The 26208-nt window shown below is 37.9% G+C and overlaps 1 protein-coding gene across 1 annotated transcript in view; it reads right to left on the bottom strand.

The window, feature by feature from the left end:
- LOC150092387 (uncharacterized) overlaps positions 1–26208 on the bottom strand; it is a 265602-nt gene that overhangs the window by 55516 nt on the left and 183878 nt on the right. The window contains exon 9 of the mRNA XM_090415087.1: positions 19613–19702. Within this exon, the coding sequence (XP_090271213.1) occupies positions 19613–19702 (90 nt within the window). The remainder of the gene's footprint in view (positions 1–19612; positions 19703–26208) is intronic.

The following is a 26208-nucleotide window of genomic DNA, read 5'->3' as shown; positions in this document are numbered from 1 at the left end:
ATACATTAGTGGCTACTGTCGCTTTCGAAGTAGTCCCCTTGTGCATTTATACACTGGTTTAGATGGTGTTCCCATTTTTGGAAACAGGCCTGGAACTCTTTTTCCGGAACACTCTTGAGTTCCTTTATCACATTATGCTGGATATCAGTGATGTTGGAAAATCTTTGTCCTTTTAGCGGTCTTTTTTTGGAAACAGCCAGAAATCACGAGGAGCTAAGTTGGGTGAATAAGCAGGATTACCTAATTTGGTAATCGATTTTTTGGCCAGAAACTCTCTCATGATGAGCACACTATGGTTTGGCGTATTGTCGCAATAGATGATCTGCTCATCAGGCCACAATTCAGGTCTTTTTCTCTTAGCAGAATCTTGTAATCTTTTAGGCACCTCTAAATAGTATTGTTGGTTGACTGTTTTCCCTGTTCAATGAATTCATAGTGGAATATCCCCTTGTGATCAAAGAAACACGCCAGCATGGTCTTGAACTGCAAACGTCATGTATACTTTTTTTGGACATGGGCGAATTCAGGGTTTTCCACTACATGCTCTGGTGTTTTGTTTCAGAATTGTACTGGAAGCACCAGTACATAATTACTCTTGGGAATATGTGCTTATTTGCAGAAAGATCAATCACAACTTGAAGCTACTGCTGATTCTGTTTGTCCATCAAGATCCCAGGTGCAAACTTCACAGAAATATTTTGCATATCCAATTCTTCAGTTAAAATTACCCTGTATCTTGATTCATTTGCAATTCATCAGCCATTAATCGCACACTGTTCACAGTTGCGTCCATCATTTTTGTTTTTGGCTGCCCACTTCTGGGGTCGTCATTCATATCTTATCGCCCAGCTTTGAATCTCTGATGCCACTCAAAGACACTTGACGTTTTCAGAGTATCCACACCACATGCAACTTTCAATAGCTCCAAAGTTTCAGCAGCAGTTTTGCTGATTTTCACACAAAATTGAATGTTAACACACTGCTCCAAATTTCGATCATACATTTGTATGCCAAAATTTACACACAGATCTCTACTGTTTTTGCAATAGCCAACTAGAAAATGGCTATATCAGCTTGAGGTTTACGCATGTGACTCCAACCAAATCATCACACAGGCGACACTCCATGGCCATTCCGGGAATTAAATTGTCACACCTCATACCTGATTACTTGGGTAATCAGCCATGTGAGGACTTCTATGAGAAAAGGATATATGTGGAATTACAATACTAGTGATTATAATAAGCTCAGGAGACAGCTGGCAACTGTAGCATGGAATGAGGAGTTGGGTGGAAAGGAGATCACAGTATAGCTTGTATGATATTCAAGAACTATCTAGTAGAAACAATGTCTAAATTGTCGGCCTGGTTGGCCAAATGGATATCGTATCCGCTCTCCAGCCAAAAGGCTGCGGGTTCGAATCCCGCCGTGGGCATGGATGTTTGTGATTGCCTGTGGAAACACCAGTGCTGGTCAGCAGTAGATGGCATTGGTGATTGAATGGTGCAGAAGGAGTTTTAGAGCAGGTGCCCTTCCTCGATGAGTCCTTGGACTCCCTGGAGGTGTCAAATAATAATAATAATAAATGTATTCCAAGGGTCAGAAGGTTAAATAAAGTAGGTGTGAAATGGATGAATGAAGAGATTGAGCATGTAATACAGAGAAAGAAAGCATTATGGAGGCAACATAAGCTAAGTGGTAATAGTCAATTTCATGAGGAGCACAAAGAACAGGCAAGGAGAGTGACTCGGTTGGTAAGAGCAGCAAAAGTGCATTATGAGCAGCAGTTAACTAACAAAATGGGAAAAAAAAAAACTAGGAAGTTTTTCGATATGTAGACAGGAAAAGAGCACAGTAGGATGATAATGATTGAGTGAAATGGGATTGTTCTTATCCCAAAAAGGCCTTAAAATTTAGAAAACACCGATGGGATGTAGAATTTACCGTTGGTGAAGATATATTGTTGGAGGGAGAGGAAATAAGTTATCTTGGGGTGATGGTGAATAACATGTCAAATTTAGAGGACACGTTGAAAAGTACCTTTGAATCATAATTACCGTATTTTCCGGTGTATAAGACGCACCCAAGAAATTTAATACAATTTTCTAGAAAAAACCTCACAGGCTACTTTGACTGCATGTGTACAAATCATTTTTGTTGAAATGGCAATGCCATTTTGCCGATTTTCTTGCACCCATTTCAAAACTTCGGTCTCTAGTTCTGGCCAGTTCGCAATTTTTCCACATTCCGTGCGCTTTTCATTATGCAAATTGTACAAAATCTCCTTCTGACCACGCCAAGTTATAATCATTTTTTCTGTAGGCGGAGATCCAAAATGTCTTTCAGCTTCCCTATTCCCGTGTTCTTCCGCATATTTTACAACCTGCAATTTGAAGTATATGAATGTCGCCTGTTTTTTTCCATCACTAAAATCTATGGGGAAATATCAAACTGAACACAAAATATCTCAACATGTCAACTCAATACTGATAAACATCAGTAACTGATTACTCGGATAAGATATTATGAAACTTGAATAGGGATTCCCCGTTCTTAGCCAATGACGCGCTAGAAGTCACGTGAAGGTCATGCATCAATTTGATTGCACCATTAACCGCCTACAAAGATCTTGGAACATAAAAGGGAGTGCATATGACTTTGAAAAGAGGAAACAATCTTTACCTTCATTATATAAGATGCACCCCATTTTTAAGATGAATTTTTAAGGTAAAAAAAGTGCATCTTATACACTGGAAAATATGGTAAGTGCTGTTGATTTCAACAACATATGTATACAATTACAGATGTAGATAAACTTCTCTCAGTTGATAAAACTCAGTGAAAGTTGGAAACCTATATTACATCAATCTGATAAAGCCAGATAACTTGCTCCTGCTTTAGTAATCATTATTATTACATTATTTATTTATATTATTTTTTATTTTTTGCAAGCCAGTTCAAGACTCCAATATGGAAGGTGATAATATCACACCTAGAAAAGAAAATAATTGAAAAAGCTGAAGACTTTCACAAAAATTCACATAGCAGTAGAATCTGAATTCACAGCCTGTTGTTAGTAAAGATGGTATCCATTCTGCCCCCCCTCCCCACGCACACAATGCATACTAGCCAATAACCAACACGCTATTAAAGTGGATTATATGGATAATTAATACAGCTGACTCATTATATCAAACCCACAGATAGATTAGGTATAGTTTGTTATAACAGAGTATGCTATAGAAAGAACTGACTGACTGACTGTATTAATCAGTTCCTACAAAATAATCTAGAAAATTACAGTAAAAATTGGCAAATCTTACACCAAATAATTCAAAATGTTGGTTATTTGAATTTCTTACAGTGAAATTTCAACCGTGTGTGTGTGTGTGCAATGCAAGAGAAAACAGAATATCTTTTGTCTGCATATGGAACGGAAGTCTAGGCAATGTGGGAAGAATACCTTAGTTTTTCACCTCACACTAAATGCCCTACTCATATTTATCTCTTCCTCCAAACTAATAATGAAAGACAACATAGTTAAATTTAGTTTTGCAATGGATTACAAAAAATATCCAATAAAAAACAATCCCAAGAAACATAAAATCCAATAACATTAACAATAATAATCCATATCCATTCAGCAATTAAAATGATGTGTACCACCACCCACTGCCAATCAAAACCAGACGTGTTATACTTAACAGAACTTCAACAACTACCACTTACCTCAGTTGTCCAACTTACACTTTATGTTGGTCTCCATTCTCTAACTTCACTAAACAGACTAGAACAGATGTGAAAGGATTTGCTGTGAATGATGAGATGGAACCAACTGTCCAGAATACCAGTTAATCCTCACCAGCCTCAACAAAACCTTTTCAATAACAACAATAACAAAACATCTCTCACCCAGTTAAATTCAGGTATTGACTTTTAACATTACAATGGTACCAAACTTCTGCAATTTTTACCATTTTGCATGGTCTGATTGCACATTCCATTTCACTCAACCCCCCCCCATCCCTCCTGGGCTAGTATCCAAGCATTGATTCCCCCCCCCCCCAAAAAAAAAAAAGTGCAAAGAAGTTCAAGATAAAAATTCAGGCAATGCAAGCCAAAAACTCCAACGTCACACTTAGCCTATCCAGCAAGCTGCAGTATCTGTAAAATCCCACCAACCAATCCAGATCCAACTTTAAGGGAACTGAGTGCAGGGTACTCTACAAAGACTTAGGCCTAGCAAAATAATTAAAAATAAAACATCTAAAATTAAAATAATTCTTCAATTAGAAATTGATGAAAACTTGATAAAATTATTACACAGTGTAATTGAAACAATAAAATTATTAGGTAGTTTAGCTTTGGCCTTTTAGGGGTCACAATGCAAGTGAGAAATCTAAAAACAAGGGAATGTTTAACTTATCTCAGCAAGTATGATAATTCTTTTAAAATTACATTTAGGTAAATATAGTTCTTGTGGTTCAGGAAAAACAAATTATCTCATTCCATTTGTGATGAATTTATATTACTTATTCAAAATCATATAATAACAAATTAAGAATGCAACTTATTTTAGTATAATTTTTGATTTAACCCTAGATATTTCCAATGTTGACTGTAAGATGTTGAAAGTTTATTTCTCACTTGGTTAGAGTATAATAAATTTAGTTTAATCCTTTATCCAAGTGTGAACAAACAAAATTTGTGCCTGAAAGTATCTTCAGGACTGGGGTAAGGTGGTACAACACCAGGACACTCCTTGCAAAGGTGGAGCAAGCTACCAACACTCCTATCTCAGTATCTCCCATAATGCAAAGCACATCTCCTTGCGAATATGTCTAATGTTATGCATTAAGGGAAGGGCCACAACCCAGACTGGTTTCGACCTTTATTGAGGTAGAATGGGAGTTCATATCTCCTCATCATTGGCCTCTTTAGAGTCAAAAAGTTGTGCCGAGAGTCAGCTTGATAGTGAGAGAGGAGGAGAAAGAGTGGATAGTAGTAGATAGTTAAAAGAGGCCTCAGTCAATCTACTTGGCCTGACTTAAATGTCAGCACCAAGCAGATCTCCGACATTATCTCCCTCCATCCATTCTTTTCAGCTTTCCTGGCCAGTCACTTCTTCAGGTGTCTGCCCGAGGAAAGTGGGGAAAAACAAATGAAAGCACCATATGAAAAAGAGGAACTGGTAAATAACATTAAAAATTACATATAACAATTTGTAAGACAGAACCAAAGAAATAAGAAACTAGGTGAATTCTGAAATTTCAACCTGAATGACCAGTTTAATACTGAGAAGAGCGGGGGCAGAGCCTGGCCTGGGTGATGCAGCCCACAAGGAGCTGCACCACCTCGGTGTAAGCCTTCGCAGCCCAGGTTCTCAGGATACCCCTCCTGTGTGGAATAGACATAGACCTTCTTTACAACAAAAATTCTAATCTGAAAGAGGACAAAAAGAAGAAAAAAAAAAAAAACCAGATTTTTTTTTTTTTTTCGTCTGGCAGATCTATACTAGGAATGGACTGACTTGCCAGCATGTTAGGCGAGGTTTAAATCCTCCTGCTGTCTATTTTTGTGGGTTCTAATTATGTGATCGGCTAATTTATCTCCGAGGACGTAGTTTAGCATGCAAAGGCCTCTGTACAATGCTAGTCCCACGTCGTCCCCTGCATCGATAAAATCGTTAATCTGTTCAGGAGTGATTTCATTTATGTCCTCGACAAACATATCGTTCCATTCTGCGCTGACAACTTTAGGCCCGTTTTTTCCTGTGAGTATGAGTTCAATGTCTCCGAATGTTTCTATTGCTGTTCTTAATAGCTTCATATGCTCGGGGAAGTCCTTTAAGAGATGCAGTATCGGTGCATTGGCTTTCACGTGAGGGAACTTTGTGGGTTCTGAAGTTGCCTTTATTTTTCCAACTTGTGCTGGACTTCCTTGTTTCGATTTTTTAATATTTACTTCTTCAGGGCTGGCTGGCCTCTTTTGTGTAGTTTCTGCATTGTTGATTTCCATATCTACTGCCTCCGTGTCCTCGTCTATTGTGACTGCAGTGATAGTTCTGTTTTGTTGGTGCTGTTGGTTATTTTCGATTGCTACGTCTGTAGTGGCAGTTTGATCGGTGGCCGGTTCCTCCTGCCCTTCATCTCTCCTGGTTGCAGGCTTCTCCACTGGTGTACTTGGCAGTGTTTCGAAGATGGCGGCATGATTCTTTGTTGTTCCCTCATGCGCGGCCTTCAGGATGGGGAAATCATTCGATTCTGAACCAATGACATTTTTGGCTGTTGTTTCCGTGGTGGGCGTAATAGTGCCTCCCAATTTTTCGGCCAGATTTCTGTCCGGACAGGTGTCTATTTTATGGTGGTTAGTGCCGCATTCTAGGCATGCCGATTGGCACTGTGCTAGTGTATGATCTGCCGTTAGGCAGTTCTTACACTTTAACTTCAGGCACTGGGCCCCGAGATGAGTCAGGGCTCCACATTTAAAACATTGCCTCTTTACTCCCGGGTAACTCACCATTACTCTGGCCGACCCAATCATTACAAATTCGGAACTTCTGTTTTCATCGTTAACGAGAACGTGACTTCCCCCGACATCCATTCAGGGTAGTCAGCGTCTTTGCCTACTTGGACATCTCATACGGTTGCCCATTTCGAAAAGACTTGATTAATTATGTCGTTGCCTCCTTCTAGGTATTCCAGAGGGAATCGCTCTATTCTCATCTTTTTAGAGATGCTACCAATGACAAAAGGATGGCAAAGTTTCCCCCTTGTTGTTGTATTTTTACAAACTACTTGATATCTGCCACCCCCATAGGGGGTAAAGCCAGAAATATTATCTGCCCCTACGCAGTCAATTAGCGCTTTCGCAAACGTCCTCTTGTGTACACTTGCGTCGATTTCGAACCTGAGGGTTCTTACTCTCGGTAGAGCCAAAGACATACTTCCAAAAAAAAAAAAAAAAAAAAAAAAAGAGGGGAAAAAGTAGACCCTTGTACGATCCAAGTCCACAAAAAGACAGACCTGTAGAAAAGGCCAAGCTTTCCCTGTTTGCAGATAAGAAAAACCTGTTACACTTAGGTACCGGGGGAACACAAAGAACGAAAGAAGAAAGTCTCTTCAGTGGGAGCCAGGCCCAAGTGGAGATACCAAGCAAAAGCATTAGCAGTTCATCTCTACCTATAGGAGTTGCCAAATGGTGTGCCACCCTTTTTTAATAAATTACTCTGGATTTAGAGAAAGATGCTGAAAGTTTATTTTTCACTTGGTTAGAGTATAATAAATTTAGTTTAATCCTTTATCCAAGTGTGAGCAAACAAAGTTTGCGCCTGAAAGTATCTTCAGGACTGGGGTAAGGTGGTACAACACCAGGGCACTCCTTGCAAAGGTGGAGCAAGCTACCAACACTCCTATCTCAGTATCTCCCATAATGCAAAACACATCTCCTTGCAGATATGTCTAATGTTATGCATTAAGGGAAGGGCCACAACCCAGACTAGTTTCAACCTTTATTGAGGTCTCTTCAGTGGGAGCCAGGCCCAAGTGGAGATACCAGGCAAAAGCATTAGCAGGTCATCTCTACCTATAGGAGTTGCCAAATGGTGTGCTACCCTTTTTTAATAAATTACTCTGGATTTAGAGAAAGATGTTGAAAGTTTATTTTTCACTTGGTTAGAGTATAATAAATTTAGTTTAATCCTTTATCCAAGTGTGAGCAAACAAAGTTTGCGCCTGAAAGTATCTTCAGGACTGGGGTAAGGTGGTACAACACCAGGGCACTCGTTGCAAAGGTGGAGCAAGCTACCAACACTCCTATCTCAGTATCTCCCATAATGCAAAAACATCTCCTTGCAGATGGGAATGCATAACATTAAACATATCCGCAAGGAGATGTGTTTTGCATTATGGGAGATACTGAGATAGGAGTGTTGGTAGCTTGCTCCACCTTTGCAAGGAGTGCCCTGGTGTTGTACCACCTTACCCCAGTCCTGAAGATACTTTCAGGCGCAAACTTTGTTTGCTCACACTTGGATAAAGGATTAAACTAAATTTATTATACTCTAACCAAGTGAAAAATAAACTTTCAACATCTTTCTCTAAATCCAGAGTAATTTATTAAAAAAGGGTAGCACACCATTTGGCAACTCCTATAGGTAGAGATGACCTGCTAATGCTTTTGCCTGGTATCTCCACTTGGGCCTGGCTCCCACTGAAGAGACCTCAATAAAGGTTGAAACTAGTCTGGGTTGTGGCCCTTCCCTTAATGCATAACATTAGACATATCTGCAAGGAGATGTGTTTTGCATTATGGGAGATACTGAGATAGGAGTGTTGGTAGCTTGCTCCACCTTTGCAAGGAGTGCCCTGGTGTTGTACCACCTTACCCCAGTCCTGAAGATACTTTCAAGCGCAAACTTTGTTTGCTCACACTTGGATAAAGGATTAAACCAAATTTGTTGACTGTAAGGTATTCACTGCCCAGTGGGGAAAACAGAATTTTGTGCTTCATCCCAGTCGAACAGTATGACAGTCAATATATTGATAAAAAGGTAATTAAAATGTTGACAGATATGAACACTGATATTAAAAAATGCACAGTAAAAACTTATGATAATGCTGCTAACGTGACTGGCAAATATACAGGTCTTTGTGCTTGGTTAAAGAAATAAAGTCCCACTACAGTCCATGATATCATTCTCTCAATTAAGTTGTAATTTTGCTGCCAAAAGCTGTAGTCATGCATTAAGTTATTTTGATTTTGTCAACATCTGTTAGGGCCAGCCTGGTTAGCCGAGTAGTTAGCGTATCTGCTCTCCAGCCAAAAGGCTGCAGATTTGAATCCCGCCGTGGGCATGGATGTTTGTTTGTGAAAATGCTAGTGGTCGGCAGTAGATGGTGGTAGTGTAGATGATGAAGGTAGTTGCTGCTGGTGGGTTGGTGGTGGTGACAGAGAGTTGTAGGGTAGGTACCCTCCCTCGATGAGTCTTTGGACTCCCTGGAGGTGTTATGTAGTAACAATAATAATAACAATCTGTTTTAATTTTTTTCTGTGTCTATTCATAGATGGAATATTTTAAAAAAACAAACTTCATGTGGTGGCTTAGTGTTAGGGAGAATATCAAATAAAAGGTGATCCACTAAATCAGTTGAATTATTTTAGAAAAGGCTACAAGTACACAAAAAAAACTAACTGAAATTGCAAATGATAATAATGAAAAAAAGTAACTTCCTAAAAAACTAAAAAAAAAAAAAAAAATTGATCATCTTCATCAAATTCCTGACATGTACACTCAAAGTGGGGTTGTATTAATTAATAATTAATACAATAATTGTATTAATACAATTATTAATTGTATTAATACAATTATTAATTGTATTCAAGTATTTAATTGTACAACCAGTTGAATTCAATTCTTACAGGATGTAATCTCTGAAATCCATTGCAGAAGATGTATAAAAAAAAATTAAGAATTTGATCGATTTGAATTTGAAGCTTTTGAACTTTCATCAAGAAAGATATTCATTATCAATAAGAGAAACAATTAAAAAAATTACCCCCCCCCTCCAGAAAATAACTCCAAGAACTCCATTTACAGCAAAGGAAAATTTTCAGGTTAATACCTTTTTTTAACATATGTGCTCCTTTATATTCAGAAATAATGTTAAGGAAGTGAAAAACTTATAATAAAATGCATCACAATTTTGAAATATTTTAGTAAATTTTAATTTAGAAGAAAAAAGAAAAACAAATTTATTAAAAATTTAATGGATTTTATAAAAATTATTTGGCTAAAAATTTTAAAGCAGAATTGAAATTTTTAATATCTGTCAAAGAAGAAAATACTGACTGCATTCAAATTTTATACAAATTAGCTGCTGAAGTGAAATACACACTCCCAAATGTTGAATGCATCCTATGTAAATTTCTTACAATGTCATTATCTAATTCATCAGGCAAAAAGAGATCATTCTCTGCTTTAAGGTGTCAAAAAAGTTCTATGAATGATGACAGATTGAATGCTTCAGCTTTTTTTTTATACATAAATATTCACTAGACAACATAAATTTTGATAGTTGCACAGAAAGAAAAGTAGGAAACAAAAATCCGATTAAAAATTAATTGTTCATGTTATAAACAATTAACAGTATATTTTTTCTGTTTTATTTTTTATAAGTTACATGAGTTTATTCTTTTTTTTTGCACATTGTACACAGGCTTTCTTTCTTTTTGTAAAAATTATTACCTATTTATACTATTTTGATAAGATTCCACACTGAACTCTACTGCATAAATTGGAGCAAATGGGAATGGGTATGAATCTGGTGATCTGGAGTAGAGGGTGGCTGATGGATAGATAAAGAATAGTTTATGAAGGAGTTAAGTCCAGGAGAAGGCAAGTTATCGGTGGCAAATCACAGGACTCGGTACTTAGTCATCTGTTGTATAATTTGTATATCAATGCTATTGACAGGAAATAATCAGTTGTTTGCTATGGTAAATGAAAGGGGGGGGGGGGGTTAGAGATCCCACAATAAAACTGGCAGTATGGACTAAAGTAAATGACTGTCAGTTTAATGTGGCCAAATGTAAGGTGATGCACTTAGATAAAGAGATCAGAAGCTGCGTACTGTATTGATGGAACTGATCACATTGGACAGCGACGCATGGTTGATCCCAGAGGTGAACATCGGATGTCATGAGTAGTATCTTGACAATGACATGCAACAGTCACACAGCTCACCCATGCGTACAAAAGTGGGGCACTCTGACCATTTTCACATGCACCATGTGCAGTGGCATATTTAGGTATTTGCCGCCCGTAGGTCCACAGAAAGTGCCGCCTCTCATATTTAATGAACATGGTGATTTACATATTGTAAATTCGTAATATAAATAACTATATCTATATATATATATATATATATATATATATATATATTATGACTCCCACAAAATGTCCTAAAATATTCTACATCTTGCTGCTCGCTCGGTGAAGGTATTTATCAGGTCCTCGTAGTCCAGTGCCCTTGTAATATCGCTCTCAATTTGTAGAACTGCCAAGTTGCTGAGCCTTTCTTCTGTCAATAGTTGTTCTATGGTAGTCCTTCAACCTTTTGAGGGCGGCAAATGATCATTCAGCTGAGCAATTTGTTGCCATCTTACACAGAAAAATCGTAACAGCAGTGTCCAGAATGAGATATATACACTGTAGGGCTTCCTGTCGAATTTTCTGTGAAAGTTGTAGAAATGTATTTATTTCTAGGCCATTTGATTTTAGGTGCACTCTGAAGCGCAGACATTCGTTTACAAATTCAGGTTCAATATCAGTCGAAAAGTGTTCTTGAAGTTTTTTTGCCCCTTTTATGATGTCCTTTTCACATATTACATGCATTGTTGTGAGAAACCGGAACTTCGAGAGGTTTTCATATGACACTTTTCTTCGATTTATTTCGAATGAGAGCCTGTGCAAAATTGTGTCATAAGTATCAGTTTTGCAACTGACTGATGGATTGTACTCGTCTTCATTTTCGTTACTTTCATCTGTGCTGTTGTCAAAAAACCTCGTGGGCTTTTTCGTCCTCTTTTTCTCTTCCTCATACAAGTCAACTCCACTAAGCTTCTTGCCCTGTTCTTCATAGGATTCATAGAGTAACTCTAGTTCTTTGAAATATTTTTCAAGGGGCCTGTACAGTCCACACACCTTTCCTATATCAATGTTTACACTTTGTAATTTCTTGCTTGTGGCATTCAATCTTGCGAGAATATCACCCCATAGGCAGGTCATGATCCCAACCTCCAGTGACTAAAGTTGCTGTAGAATCCCACTTGCTTCACATCGCGTAACTTTCTTCTGGGTGGTGTCATTTTCAATTTCGGACAAAGTGGAAATGATTTCCTTTCATCCCTCACGAAGACTCCGACAGGCATCATCATGAGCTGACCAACGAGTAGGTGAAGGATGTTTGATTACTTTTGCAGAAGTCTCCAGGTGTTTTCTTAGAACACTCCACCGATGTGTTGAAGATGTGAAAAATACGTACATTTTCTGAAGGACATCAAAAAATGTGGAAGAGTATCGACAGGATTCAGCAGCGCAAGTACCAATTAGAGACAGAGAATGTCCAGTGCATGGTGTGAATTCTGACAATGGATTTATTTCAAGAATTCTTGCTTGCAGTCCTGCGTACTTGCCTGACATGTTACTAGCATTATCATATGCCAGCCTTCTGCAATTTGCTACATCAATTCCAAGCTCGTTTAGTGAAGTCAAAACTGCCTCTTTTAACTCTTCAGATTTGTGACTTACGTTAGGAATGAAACGCTCCACAGGAGTTCCATGTTCTTTCACATATCGTACAATGAAGGACAGCTGATCAACATGAGACAAGTCTGGTGTTGAGTCAACACTTATGGAATAGTACTCAGCTATTTTAAGTTCTTCCACAATAAATTTGATTACTTTCTTGCCCATTATTTTAATAAATTCCTCATACGTGGCAAAGGAAAGATAGGAAACGAAACCTTTTCCTTTTTTCCCGCTTTTGGCAATGTGCTCAGCAAGAAAGGGATCAACTTCACTAATTAACTCTAGACACATCATTACATTTCCATTATGCACAGAACCGAAAATGTCATCCTTTCCCCTCAAAGCAAGTCCTCTACCAGCCAATATTTTTACAACTGCAACTACTCGTTTTAACTGCCTTCCAGTACTTAATTTCTTCTTCCGGTTGCTGAATTATTTGTAAGTCAATTCTCCCTGCAAGATTTGCTCTTTGTTTCAGAGCTATCAGACAGTTCATATGACTAGTTGCTTTCTCGTGATGACTCACTCGTGCTTCTGCATTTTTCCAGTCATTAAATCCACTGACAAAGTGACTATCGTCAGCTCCCTTCCACCAAAAAGGCAACAAGGCGCACAGAAGATCTTTCCGGTACTAGGAGAGTAAACAAGAAAATCTCTTATTATTATTTTGCCATTAATCAGATTCCTCTCAATGAGTTTCTTAGAAACATGTCTTACTTTGTCAGGATAAGCTCTTTGTGATTTTGAAAGATCACTGTCTAAATTTTGTGGAAACCCGTTAAGTGCGATATACTCGCGTGTTACGTCATTTAGAATCCACTCAGCTGGGTCATTACTCACTATCACCTGTGCTGCCAAATTGTTGGGATTTGTTGTAGGCACATCATTTGAAACAGATTCAATTTCTGTCTCCTCAACCACTTCTTGTTCTTTTTCCAAATCACAATTACTATTAGCAGATACCGATGCAAAAAAACTGTCCAGTTTTCTTGTCTTTGATACTACTTCATTAATTTTCGCTTCCTTTTCTTTTCTCCTCTTCTTATATTCACTACCACTAAGTCGCTTTCTACCGTCACTCATGTTTTAAAATTTAAACAGTAATTTAAAACATGCAGGAAGTATCAGAATGATTTTTTAAAAGCAAAACAATAAAACAGTATTACCTCCAATCTGATGCCAACATATGACAAGCGCACTGAAAACTCTAAAAATAATTTCAGATTTAGCATGTCTTAACTGCCACAAATATATCAGGATACTGAACTAAATAGTTGAAGGAAATGCAACACTTAACAATCTTAATTTGAATTCTCGAAATAATAAAGAAGGAAAAGTTGTTACAGTTAGTAAGAACAATACTGACACAAAATTAATTAGCCTCAATCCAGGGACAGCTCGTGCATAGGCACTACAGAACTGCAGCGCTCCTCATTTTTCTCAATATATAAATATATTTATTAATTTATTTATATTTGTTTGTAATATTTAATTTTATCATCAACAATCCTATACAATTCTCTTATTATCTTGATTTTATTTTTAAGTAATTTTGAATTATACTAAACTGTATAATTTTATCGATAATAAACAATATTTTTTCATGTCTAATTTTTTTTTTTTTAATTTTTACCGTAATTTTGATATTTTATCCAAAAACATATACACTGGACTTACAGTGTGTATATATATTTTGAAAGTTGCAGCACCCCTACGATTTCAAGTCACGAGCTGCCAATGCATCAATCTCTCCCGACGGCGATTCCTATTGTCTTTGTGTCCAGTTACCGAGTATATGCGGCATATAAGTTACATTTTATAATTACAAAAATGAGAACCTGGAAATTTCCGCTGCCCCCTCAAAATTTGCCTCTCTAAGCCCGGGCCTATACCTGAATACGCCACTGACCATGTGCTATACTTTGGCTTTGCCTGGGGTTCCACAGCTGGAGACCAACAAGGGTACCCATGATGATGATGGGTACCCTTAGTAACAGACTTTCGGAAGAAGGTGGTGTGGAGTGATGAGTCCCATTTCCTGCTGCATGCTGATGGCCGGGTTCACAGTTGGGATTCAACAGGCCTGTGGAGGTGATGTTATGGTCTGGGAAGCTTTTTCTTGGCACACCCTAGGTCTGTTGGTTATCATCCTACAAACACTGAATGGTGAATGCTACAGGGACCTGTCAGCTGGCCATCTCCCATATCTGCAGGATGTCTACCCAGACCACAGTGTCATCTTTCAACAAGACAATGCACCTTGTCATCGGGCTTGTGCCACTACTGAGCAGTTGGAGGAACATAAAAATGAATTCACTACATTGCTTGGTTCCTAAACTCCCCTGACTGTCACCCAATTGAACATGTGTGGGATATGTAAGAACGGAGTATGAGAACTGCTAATCTTCCTCCATGGAATGAGTGTTCGACACCTTATGAATCTGTTCCTGGGCATCTGTGAGCTGATTGCACAGAGAGGTAGACCAACACATTCTTAAGTGGGTGTTCCTAATGCAAAGCTAACTCCATGTGTGTGTGTGTGTGCGCGCGCGCGTATATACAGTCATCCCATGACTTACATCGGGGTTCCGTTCCATCTGGCAGGACATAAGTTGATACATTAAATCAACAAAGTTATAGGGGTTAGGGACTAAACCGTAATAAGTATAGTCATTTTAATTTTTAAACCTCATAAAACTGTACTGTGTATTACAACCACTATAAAACAGGAGAATAATCACTGAAATCCTCCTCCACAATCACATCATCATTACCTTCCCTATGTGAAAGACAAGGCTGCAGCTCTTCTGATGTAATCTTTTGTTTTTTGATGAAAACATCCAATGTGCTTTACCTATTCCTCTTCTTCTTTTCATCATAAATTTGTTTATAGCAAACAAACGCATCATGTACTTTCCTTTCTACTAATCAGTAGCATTCAACAATGGGGTCAATGTCTTCAGCGTCTGCATGGTTAGCCTAGTGGCTATGTGCTTCGCAACCATATGCCTGAGGAAGGAGTGTCCTAGGTTCGATTCCTGTTGACAACGTGAGGAGCTTAAGGATCTTACTCAGCCAAAGCCAAGTTAGCTGGCCTTAGGCATGGACAGCAGGGTTTTTCTCCCAGTTTATCTGGGGTTTTCATCCTGCAAGCAGGCAAACCGGCCCCGTGAACACACACGGATATAGTCAGGAATACTTAAGACAATCCCTCCAGCCATAGGTCTGAATTGTAAGCTATGCCAGACCCGAGCCCGGATAAAAATAGGGAGGATTGAGGTGGTGCCTATAAAAAGGGGCTCACAGCCACTGAATCATCATATGAAATGAACGAATGTTTTCAGCCATTTTGAGAACATTGTTAACTTCAGAGAACATTTCTGCAAGACCCTATACTGTGAATTGTTTAACTACCTCTTCCTGTTCTCTTTTTCCTCTTCCTTTTTCTCATTCTTCCTCTTCTGCAACACGTTCCTCCAGTTTAACCAATTCTTTGTTGGTTAACTCTTCACGGGCATTTTCTATGTTGAAGTATGTCGTCATCATTCACTTCGAGATTCAGATTGTTTGTTAGGCACACTATTTCTTCACTCAATTTAAAAAGCTCTTCGTTTTTTTTTTTCAAAACTTCCAATATTGTGCATAAACCTCTTTAATGTTTTTTTCCATATGCCACTCATACACTGAGAGGTCACTTCGTCGCAAGCCACAGCAATATTTCTAATAGCGTGATAAATATTCAATGCTTTGCAGAATTGCATGAGAGCCTGATTATTCCCTGCAGTGGCAGAAATAATTTGTGAAAAAGTTCTCCGTAGATAATAAGTCTTAAACACTGAAAGAACCCCCTGATCCATTGGTTGGATCAATGAAGTAGTGTTTGGAGGAAGAAACATGACCTTGATCTTGGGGGTGAAGATCACTGATGTAAGGTGGATGACCTGGAGCATTATCTATAATAAATGAAATTTTCAATTTTACATTTTCTTTCACACAATAGCTTTCCATTTCACTCACATAACAGTTGATTAAGGTAATCTCAAATAATTTTTGAGTCATACACGACTTCTTATTGCTCCAATAATGAACTGGAAGAGTATGCTTCCTAATGTTTTTGAAGGCTCATGGATTCTCACTGTGCCATATTACAAATGGTTTCAGTTTTTATCTAGCCATATTACCCATAACAGAATCATAATACGGTCTTTAAGAGCTTTGAGACCAGGCATAGATTTTAGCTTCAGGTGGATGAATGTCTGCTCGGACATTGTTTCCCCAAAAACAAGGAGGTCTCATCCATATTAAATATTTGGTGTGGCAAATAATTTTTTTCAGTAATAATTTTACCCAATTTCTCCACAAACTCCTTGGCAAGCTTCTCATCGGCACTTGCAGATTCATTATATATTTTCACATTATGCAGTGCAAAACACTGCTTGAATCTCATGAACCAATCGGAAGAAGCACTGAATTCGTATTCGTAATCGGACTTTCTCCTTCAACATGCTTAAGAGACTCAGTGCCTTAGCGGTAATGATCATAGTGCTAAGGGGCATGCGCTTTTGGTTCAGGTCCTCGATCCATGATGCAAGTAGCTTTTCAATATCACTGATAGGATCTTGTTATTGCTTCATCACTATTGCCAATTTAATGGAAGCAGATCCATCCACAGCCTCTACGATTTTATCCTCATTTTTCAAAATGGCCGTCACTGTAAAATGAGACCATTCGAAGTCATATGCAATCACATCAACGAGCTTACCAGCTTCACTTTGCTTTATAACTTGCAACATAATTTCAAGATCAATTGCTCACCTCTTTTTTTCTGTGATTCTTCATTAAGTTTTTTCTATTAGCAAGTAAACACTGAGAAGCAGTAAACGCTGCCCAAAAAATGAACTCGATCTCAGTTTTAGCATAGTGTACATAACTTGCAGGGTTAGTCATTATATTATATTACTGTTTTGTTACTGGGATAGGGTAAATTGCTTTTGTCCAGCTGACAGCATTCAATGGAGGAAAACTTTAGTATATACGAGGGTGGTCTGAAAAGTTCTGGCCTCGACCACAGATGGCAACACTATCAGCAAGATTTTTTTTCCAAAGTTGGTACATCTGTCATAAGCAATCCATGTGAAATTGCAAGTCATTCTATCAAGCAATTTGTTTTATATAACTGTCTGAAGCAAAAGTGTTGTCTGTATCACTTGAAATGGATAAAACTGAGTATCATGAGGTTATAAAATTATTTGTAAAAGAAGGTTTAATGCCAAAAGAAATTCATTCGAAGTTCATAAAAGTTTATGGGCACTCTTCTCCTTCGTTTTTGACAATTAAGAAATGGGCTGCCGAGTTTAAACGTGGCTGTACCAGCCTTGAAGATGATCCACGCGAAGGACGTATAAAAAGTGTAACAACACCAGAAATCATTGATCAAGTGCACGAAATGGTATTGGATGACTGGTGAGTCAAAGTGCGTGAAATTGCTGAGACTATTAGGCATTTCAAAAGAATGTGTAGGATATAATTTGCATGAAGAATTGCAAATGAAAAGGCTTTGCACAAGATGGGTGCAGCAAATTTTTGATTTGATGTTTTTGATTTGCTCACAGCAGATCAAAAACATACTCAAATGAAAACCTCTGAACAGTGCTTGGAGCATCTTAACAAGAATAAAACTGATTTTGTACGCCGATTTATTACTATGGATGAGACTTGGATTCACCAATACACACCAGAATCCAAACAGCAATCAAAACAGTGGACAGAAGCCAGTTGTTCAGTGCCAAAGAAGACAAAGTTGGTTCCATTAGCAGGAAAGGTCATGGCATCGGTGTTTTGGGATGCTAAAGGCATATTTTGTTTATTAATTATCTTGAAGAGGGTAAAACAATAACTAGGGAATATTATTCCAATCTTTTAACCAGACTTGATGAAAAAATTCGTGAGAAAAGAATTTTTTTCTCCTGGTTTGCAGACGAAAAAAATCAATTTTCATCAGAAGAATGCACCTGCCCACAGAGGTGTTTTGGCAATGAGAAAATTAAGGGATAGATCTGCACTATGAATTGTTGGAACATCCACTCTATTCCCCAGATTTGGCTCCCTCTGACTTCTATCTCTTCCCAAAACTAAAACTCTTCCTTGCTGGTCAGCATTTTTCTTCAAATCAAAAGGTGATTGCAGCTGTAGAGGGGTATTTTGCAGATCTTTCTGAGAACCACTACAGGGACGGGTTAATGGTGCTGAAGCATCGCTGGAATAAATGTATTAGTCTTAAGGGAGATTATGTTGAAAAATAAAAATAAGTTTGTAATTATAAATTCATTTTTTCATTGTTAGGCCAGAACTTCTCAGATCACCCTCGTACTGTACAGATGATTTTAATCCTCCGATTCATTCATCAAAACTACTACACAATGTTTAATTTTCAACTCTCTCTCTCTCTCTAAAAGAGACAACACTTAGAAGACTTCGTACTGGATGGTGTCTTTCTACACTCAGAAACTAATTACTTTAAATGATTTCACTTTTCTTATCTTCTTAAGATGCTGACAGGATACAGATAATAATATGATATATATATATAATCTCTTGGTTAGAATAACTTATGCTTCAAAATAGATATGTAAGCTATCATGTTTGTAGAAATTAAAGACAAAAACTCAAATGTGAATGGAAGTAAATTTGCCAAATTATATAGGATATAATTTCTAGTTTTTAAGCAAATGGAAGTTAGCCTGTATGAGAAAGGCAATTTTATTCATTTATTATTATTTTTTTTTTTGTTTAAAGGAACTTCTGCTTTCTTTTTTGTAAGCAGGCTAATATGATTAGTGTAAAATTATGGACATCTCATAGTATATAATAGAACAGCAGCTAGAGCTAACTGGATGGATTCATATACTTTAATTAAATTGAACTTGTCAAGAAATTATATTCCTGTTCAATCTTCATTCAAGTGCAAGCAAAGTTTGCACATGAAGTATCTTCACATGCCCTTCCCATAATGCATAGCATTATACACATTCAAAAGGATGTGTGCTTTGCAATAGAAAGGCAATTGATGTGAAGCCATTGGACTCTACATACAAGTAGCCTGGTCGTGAAGATACTTTTGCAAACTGTTGGCTTACACTTAGATAAAAGATTAAACAAGAATATAATTTCTTGGCTAGTTTAATTTAATTTGTAACAAAATGAAAAAACTTGCTACATGGACTCATATACAGTGACAGGTGACCTAATCTGATCAGAAAAGACTGATAAAGACAGACAGAAAGAACATGATCTCATGCTTACCTTCTGTAATACTTGAATTTTGAAACATATTTTCCAAGGTATGATGGATATCCTTGAATGTTGGCCTATCTGAAGGTTCCCACTGCCAACCTAATTAAAAGGAAAAGACAATCAAAACAGGTTTAAAGAAATTTTAACAGAATTACTCTATATAATAGCAGTAGTGATAAGAAAATCTTTCCTCCCAAAAACTGAGATTTCGTAGGACAGTCAAGGTGCAAAACAGGCAAAATGGCCTTAAGAACACATATACATCCCTGGTGAGTAGATGGAAAAATAACTATGCAACAAAAATACATCATGGTATTAGCCAACTCTGATCTATTAGAATGAAAATTACACAGATAACAACACATCTCTTGCCCATTATGGATTTTGAGAAATGTACGTGCTGTGCCAAATTTAACTCCGTGGAGGTGGCAACTAGTCAGATATTGAGGACTACGTGTGTTTGTATGTACATGCAATTCTTTGCAATAACGAACTAGCACTGTGGTGTGACCGAGTAGGGTATGACATTTGGTGACAGAAGGACCAATGTGCTGGGTTTCATCGATAACAGCATCTTGAATTTACCAAGAATGATCAAAGGATTATAAAAAATATCCTGTAGTTCAGAAACTACTTGTTGACAAGCAAGGTGAACAGAGAGTAACAAAAAGCATGCAGTTTAACAGACAGGTTACAAGTAGTCAAATTGCAGTGCAATCTAAAAGTAAATCTGGAAAAGAAGCATAGTGAAATGTCTATTGAAGCTGATAATCTCAATGCATTCTACTTCTGTCAACTAAAAACAAGCAGCTATAGGTACAGTAGGCACAAGAATAGCAACAATGGAGACCTGCTGAATGGAAAAAAGCCACCTGGTTCAATGAATCTGTGTTCTAGCTGTTATATGCTAGAACACAGTATAGTGATGGCACAAATCACTGGAGGTGGCAACACTGCTGGCTGATGATGTGGGAGAATCCTAATGTTGTCCAAAGTAATATTCTCCTACACCATCAGTCATCACTGTTGGCTGATAGTGTGGGAAAATACTATTGGGGACAACATTAGGATGAGCAGTTGGCATCCAAAAGGTATCATCCCTCCTAGACTTCTTTTAACTCAGCTGTGTATTGTCCCACTACCCAGCCTCATGCCTCGACCATTAGCTGGAAGAACAAGGGTCACGTGGCCTGGTTGGGAGAAGAGCAGACTATGAAAAGTGTACTACAGTCTCCACATCAACCAAACCATAGGAATTGCTCATTGAACACTGAAGGTCTCTCAAGATCCAATGTCAATGGGAAAATATCCCAGAATAAGAACAATGATGTCCTGTTACTTCAAGAGACCTGTGTGCCTGACATTGTCTCAAATAGATTCAAGATCAAGGCCTCATCTTAGTGGCCTAGATTTTCCATCCCAGTCATGGTTTGGCCACTTATGTGCACCCATACCTGCTTAACTCAACTCAGTCATTACTTGACCTGGAATATGCCAATGGAATGAAGGTGGATTATCTTAAAATCCACAATTTCTACAAACCTCCATCCCAGCCATGGTCAAACCAGATGTTAAGTCCCCCCCCATGGGGGGGGACTTAACATCTGGTTTGACCATGGTTCATGGGGCCAGTTTACCTGCTTGGAGGATAAAAAATCCCAGATAAACTTGGGGGAAAAACCCTGTTCCTGCTGTCCACGCCCAAGACCGGCTAACATGGCAATGGCTGAGGAAGATCCTTAAATTCCTCACATCACTGATAGGAATCGAACCTAGGACACTCCTTCCCCAGGCATATGGTTGCGAAGCGCATAGCCACTAGGCTAGCTGTGCGGACATTGTGAGTGATGACTTTCCCAAACATGAAAACGCACTGTAGGAATCTTAAACTTCTTTCAGTTGAGAATACGACAGTCAAGTGGTTTCACTAGCTTACCTAGATAGCATCTGATGTAATACATTAGGATGCCTCCTGATGAGCTTGTGAATAATCCAGCTGTGACTTATTCTTCCATAATGTGTCTGAAAGGAGTCCAGACAGCAATAATGAAGGTGGCAATGTTGAGGCCACACAGTGGACAGGAAACTGGATGCTCTGTTGTGAAAGACGACATGTTTGTGAATCTTTCACCTCACACTGCATGCTTCAACTCTTTATTTAACTTATTCCCAACATTTAACTAAGTCATTGCAAGTGATTTTGAGAACACTGAATAGCAAAACAATTTCCGTCAGAAAACAAAACCAAAAATAAAGAAATAAAATTAAAAAAAAAACTAACCCATAATAATTTCTCATTAATCTTTTCCTTTAGTATTACATGGTGATCAGCATCAATTTCAGTAAAATTAAATTAATACAACCGTGTTAGGAATAATTACTTTAATTTCCTGAAGTTTTGACCTTCATAATTTTATTGAAATGGAAATGTTCTTATTAAGTTACTATTTGTGATCTTACCACTAACAAAAATAACATGCACTACCATCACTTTAGACACAACAGCCTCAGCACTAATGTCCACCTCAGCTTTCCAAACTATATCTTGAATAACTCCAGCTACAAGTAGGAACCCATTTATTTGTCAGATCTGACATCCTAAGTTCTTCTTCTTCTTATGGCTGTAGAGCCATAAGATTATGGCTCCACAGACTAAATCTAGGAAGCCAACTTCTTTGGAAGAAGTTGGCTTCTAGGAAGCCAACTTTCTAGAGGCTCCGACTTACCTGTCCAGGATCTTACTCATCCAGTTTGGACATTGTAGTATGATGTCATTGTCTTGACTAATGGTGTCTATCTATCTTGTTCTAGGTTTTCCTTTTGGCCTATTACCAATGATTTTACTATTTACTGTCGTCGTAAGAGTGCTGTCATTTTTTATATGAAATACATGTCCTGCTCACAGCAACTTTTTGAACTAGATTACACTGGATATTGTGTGTTCTTTATAAAGTTGATATAACTCATGGTTATATCTAATTCTCCAAAACCATTATCATTGGAACTACTGGTTCCAATTTTTTCTACAGATTTTTCTTTTCAAAAATTGAAATCAAATTCTCCATTCTTGCCATAACTATCCAGGTTTCATATCTATAGGTAACAACTGGATGAATTATCGATTTATAGATTTTTACTTTAGTCCTCCAATGAATATCTTTTGAGCTGAGTACATGAAAGAGAATAGAAAGACTGATTACCTTTCTATTTATTCGATTCTTCACTTCCACCATCTCGTTTGGTTGGCTAATAATCATTACTCCTAAATCCTAAGTTAGAGAAGGCCAAATCTTGAATTCCATCTTTCTTGTCTTCTCAGGTTCAAAATTTCCTTGTCCCAAATTACTGTGTCTATCAATCTCTACTCTAATCTTTTTTTTCTTGATTTTGGTATAAATACTCGAACAGTGAAGTCTTCTTTCTTGGAGAATTCAATGTTCACAACTCAAACTTCCCTCCCTTCTCCAAGCTGGAAGATATGTCCGAATATTTGCTGTGAGCAATAATTCCAGATCTTTCAAAAATTGTCCATCTACCCATTAGAATGCCAGATAATCCTCTTCACTTTCCTAACAACTCTGACTCATTTCAAGTAGTCCTTCTTCCATATATACTGTGGATTTCAGGTTTGTTCCTGGTAAATCAGACCATAACCTTATCCAAGTTTCCTTTTCTACAAAACAGAACATCCTTCACCCACCCACCAGTCTCACATGTCTTTTGGTACCAGCATGTTAACATATGGGATGACATCTGCAATTTCTATTCCTTGTTTCGTTTAGCTGATTACTGTTTTCACTCTTTTCATCCAAACAACTGCTCCAACTTTTTTTTTCTTTAATTTTATAATGATTCTATACACAAGAGGTCAAAGAACATATAAGCACATCACTGCTATATGTACGGTACAGATGAGGACTGAGAAAGAAGTTGAGTGACATTTTTCTTGAAGAGTTGCAAGTTGTAGTAGTTTGGGAATACTTCATTAGGAAAGCTGTTCCAGAGGACAGAGATAGATGGAATAAAAGAAGAGGAGAAATGCATTTGGTGGGCTTGCAGTTGCACTGAAAAGAGATGCTGGGCAGCTGCTGCTCTTGTATAATGACTGCAAGTTCAATGGGGCATTGAACTTGCAGTCATTATACATCACACAAATAATGACTGCAAGTTCAATGGGGCATAACCATGAACATACTGTAGAACAGACACCATTCTGAATTGTTTTCCTCTGGACGGCACTGAGAGTTTTTAGGGAGGGTTTCAGGTGCACCACCACCATAAATGTGAGAAATACTCTAAGAATGAACAAATTTGTGATTTGTATGGTGTCAGTAGTTGGTTGGGTGAAAAAGAGCATCTCAAGCAGAAGTCCATGCCTAGTATTTTAGATGCTGAGGAAGTGATTAATATGATGTCTTTATGCCAGGAGAGGTTGGAGGCAATTGTTAGTCCAAGTATTAAGAATCTGATCCTGTCTGGTGATTTGTGTATTACTGAGATTAAGGGTAGATTAAGCTAAGATGCCTTTTGCGAGACAAAAGGCAAGACTACATTTTGATGGAACTGAAGGTGACTAGACTGCCTTCATCTGTTTAAGGTACTGGTCAAAGATGATCTTGAAGCTTGGAGTGCCTGAGCACTGAATGGTTTGGCAAATAAGTAGGATGAATAGAGAGTACTATCATTGGCAAGTAGTGAATAAGGTTAGTGGTGATTAAGAGTGGGTCATTTGTGTATATGACCCTCAGAAATCATATGTAGGTGATTCCTGAGGCACTTCTAAGAGAAAACTGGCTACCCAATTATAGAGGGTGGCAGGCAGACCATAGGATGGTCATTTGCTTAGCAGGCCTTGACCAGATGCAATCAAAAGCACTAGAAATATCAAGAACGACAGCACATTCTTGATATTTCATGTGTTCATATGTGAGTGTTTAGGCTAAGAGGTCAGCTGTGGACCTTGAAAGGTAAAATAAATATTGGGAGTTATTGATTAACTGGTGGGCCTCTAGGTAGTGAAGTGGAATATTGATAACAGACTTCTCTCTCCCTTTTTTGGAACCTGTCCTGTCTCATCTCTACAGAAACTGTAGAGGTGTCATCAAAAGCAGAAATCTTTTTTAGTGTTAAGTTATTTAGTTATACTAAGTTATTTAGTATTCTTCTGATGCCATCTTGCCAAAAAAACCACAGAAGGCATAAAATGCTAAGATTCTGATATGGTAGGAAGCAACTTGCCTTAGTCATCTATGCAGGAGTTGGAAGAAAAGAGCGATGCCAAGAGGTTTGATTTATCTTTGGCTACTGTAACATCATCAGGGCTTTCTGCATTTTTATCCATGTATTCAGAAATGATTCACTCTCTCCTTCACCTCAAATACTATGCGCAGCGTTGATGATGACTGTAGAGTTCATTTCTTATTTTCATATGACAGGTCTTGGAGTGCTCAAATATTGTAGATACAAAATCCTCCATAACTGTCTTAAACAGTAGTCTTGCCTATTTCATTGCATGAAGACAATCTTGTCAACTTCAATATTACCAAAATACAGTCATCTCATATTTCATGCAAGAAAGATCACACTTCACCTCCCTTCATCTTTGATAATATCCAGGATATCTATGAAAGATTAGATAATGATTTATGGTTTTAAGGGCACAAGGACAGCAAAAGTCATACTGTGCTATATCAAAGGCTATAGCAGTACACAAAGTAAGACAATCACAAGCATCCATGCACACAGCAGGATTGAAACCGGCAACCTGTTGGTTGGAGAGTGGGTGCACTAACCACTCAGCCAACTGAAAGATTAGATCTGTCTTCTTGAGCCAGTATACACCTTTAACCTTTTCAGGCATAAGCCTCCTCTCTGCTTCTAAAAAATGTGTGGCCTTTTCCATTCAAGACACTACTTCTCAGTTGTAGAACTATCACTCTATAAATCCCAGATGTATACTACAATGGAATTACACTTTTCACATCTGGGAAAGTGCACCTAATAATCTCCCTAGAAATCCTTGATACTCCAGATGAAGGTATTCTGATTAAGTGATGCTTCCTCCCCCCTACCCCCACTCACTCACTCCCTGTCACTTTCTCATACATGTTCTCTCTTTATAACCTTATGGTCATATGCTATGTATTTTCATGGGCAATGTTCCACTGAATTCATTATCTCCATTCTTCTACTTTCTTTTAAGCCTGTAAACACACCTAGCCACTGGTCAACATCAGTTAACTGTCCAGCTTCAACTCTACCAAGCTAACTTCTTGTTCCCCTCCCCTAGTAATTTATTTCTGTTTTTTGAAACAATCTTCCTTAAAAAAGTCTTGCCCTCATATGATGGTAATATGTCAAAAGTTTACCTCTCATGTGCAGAAATTGATATATATAAATTAACAGCATTGTGAACTTTCACTTGGTTTGTGTTATGCCTTCATATGTTGCACTCTACTTTCAGAAAAGGGACTCTGGATTTAAAAAAAAAAAATGAATAAACTGGCCTATAAATAACTAGTCAAGTCTGCAAAAAAAGGTTGATGAGAAGAATGGTATCCAGTTATGAAACATTTGCTACAACCTTTATAAGATGCAATTTGAAA

The sequence above is a fragment of the Typopeltis vanoorti genome, chromosome 26 (genome assembly GCF_054136105.1).
Source record: "Typopeltis vanoorti isolate ZY-2024b chromosome 26, IOZ_Tvanoo_1.0, whole genome shotgun sequence".
In the NCBI taxonomy this organism is placed as follows: domain Eukaryota; kingdom Metazoa; phylum Arthropoda; class Arachnida; order Uropygi; family Thelyphonidae; genus Typopeltis; species Typopeltis vanoorti.
The sequence above is the reverse complement of the archived record's forward strand: the minus strand, read 5'-3'. Positions and strand labels throughout refer to the sequence as shown.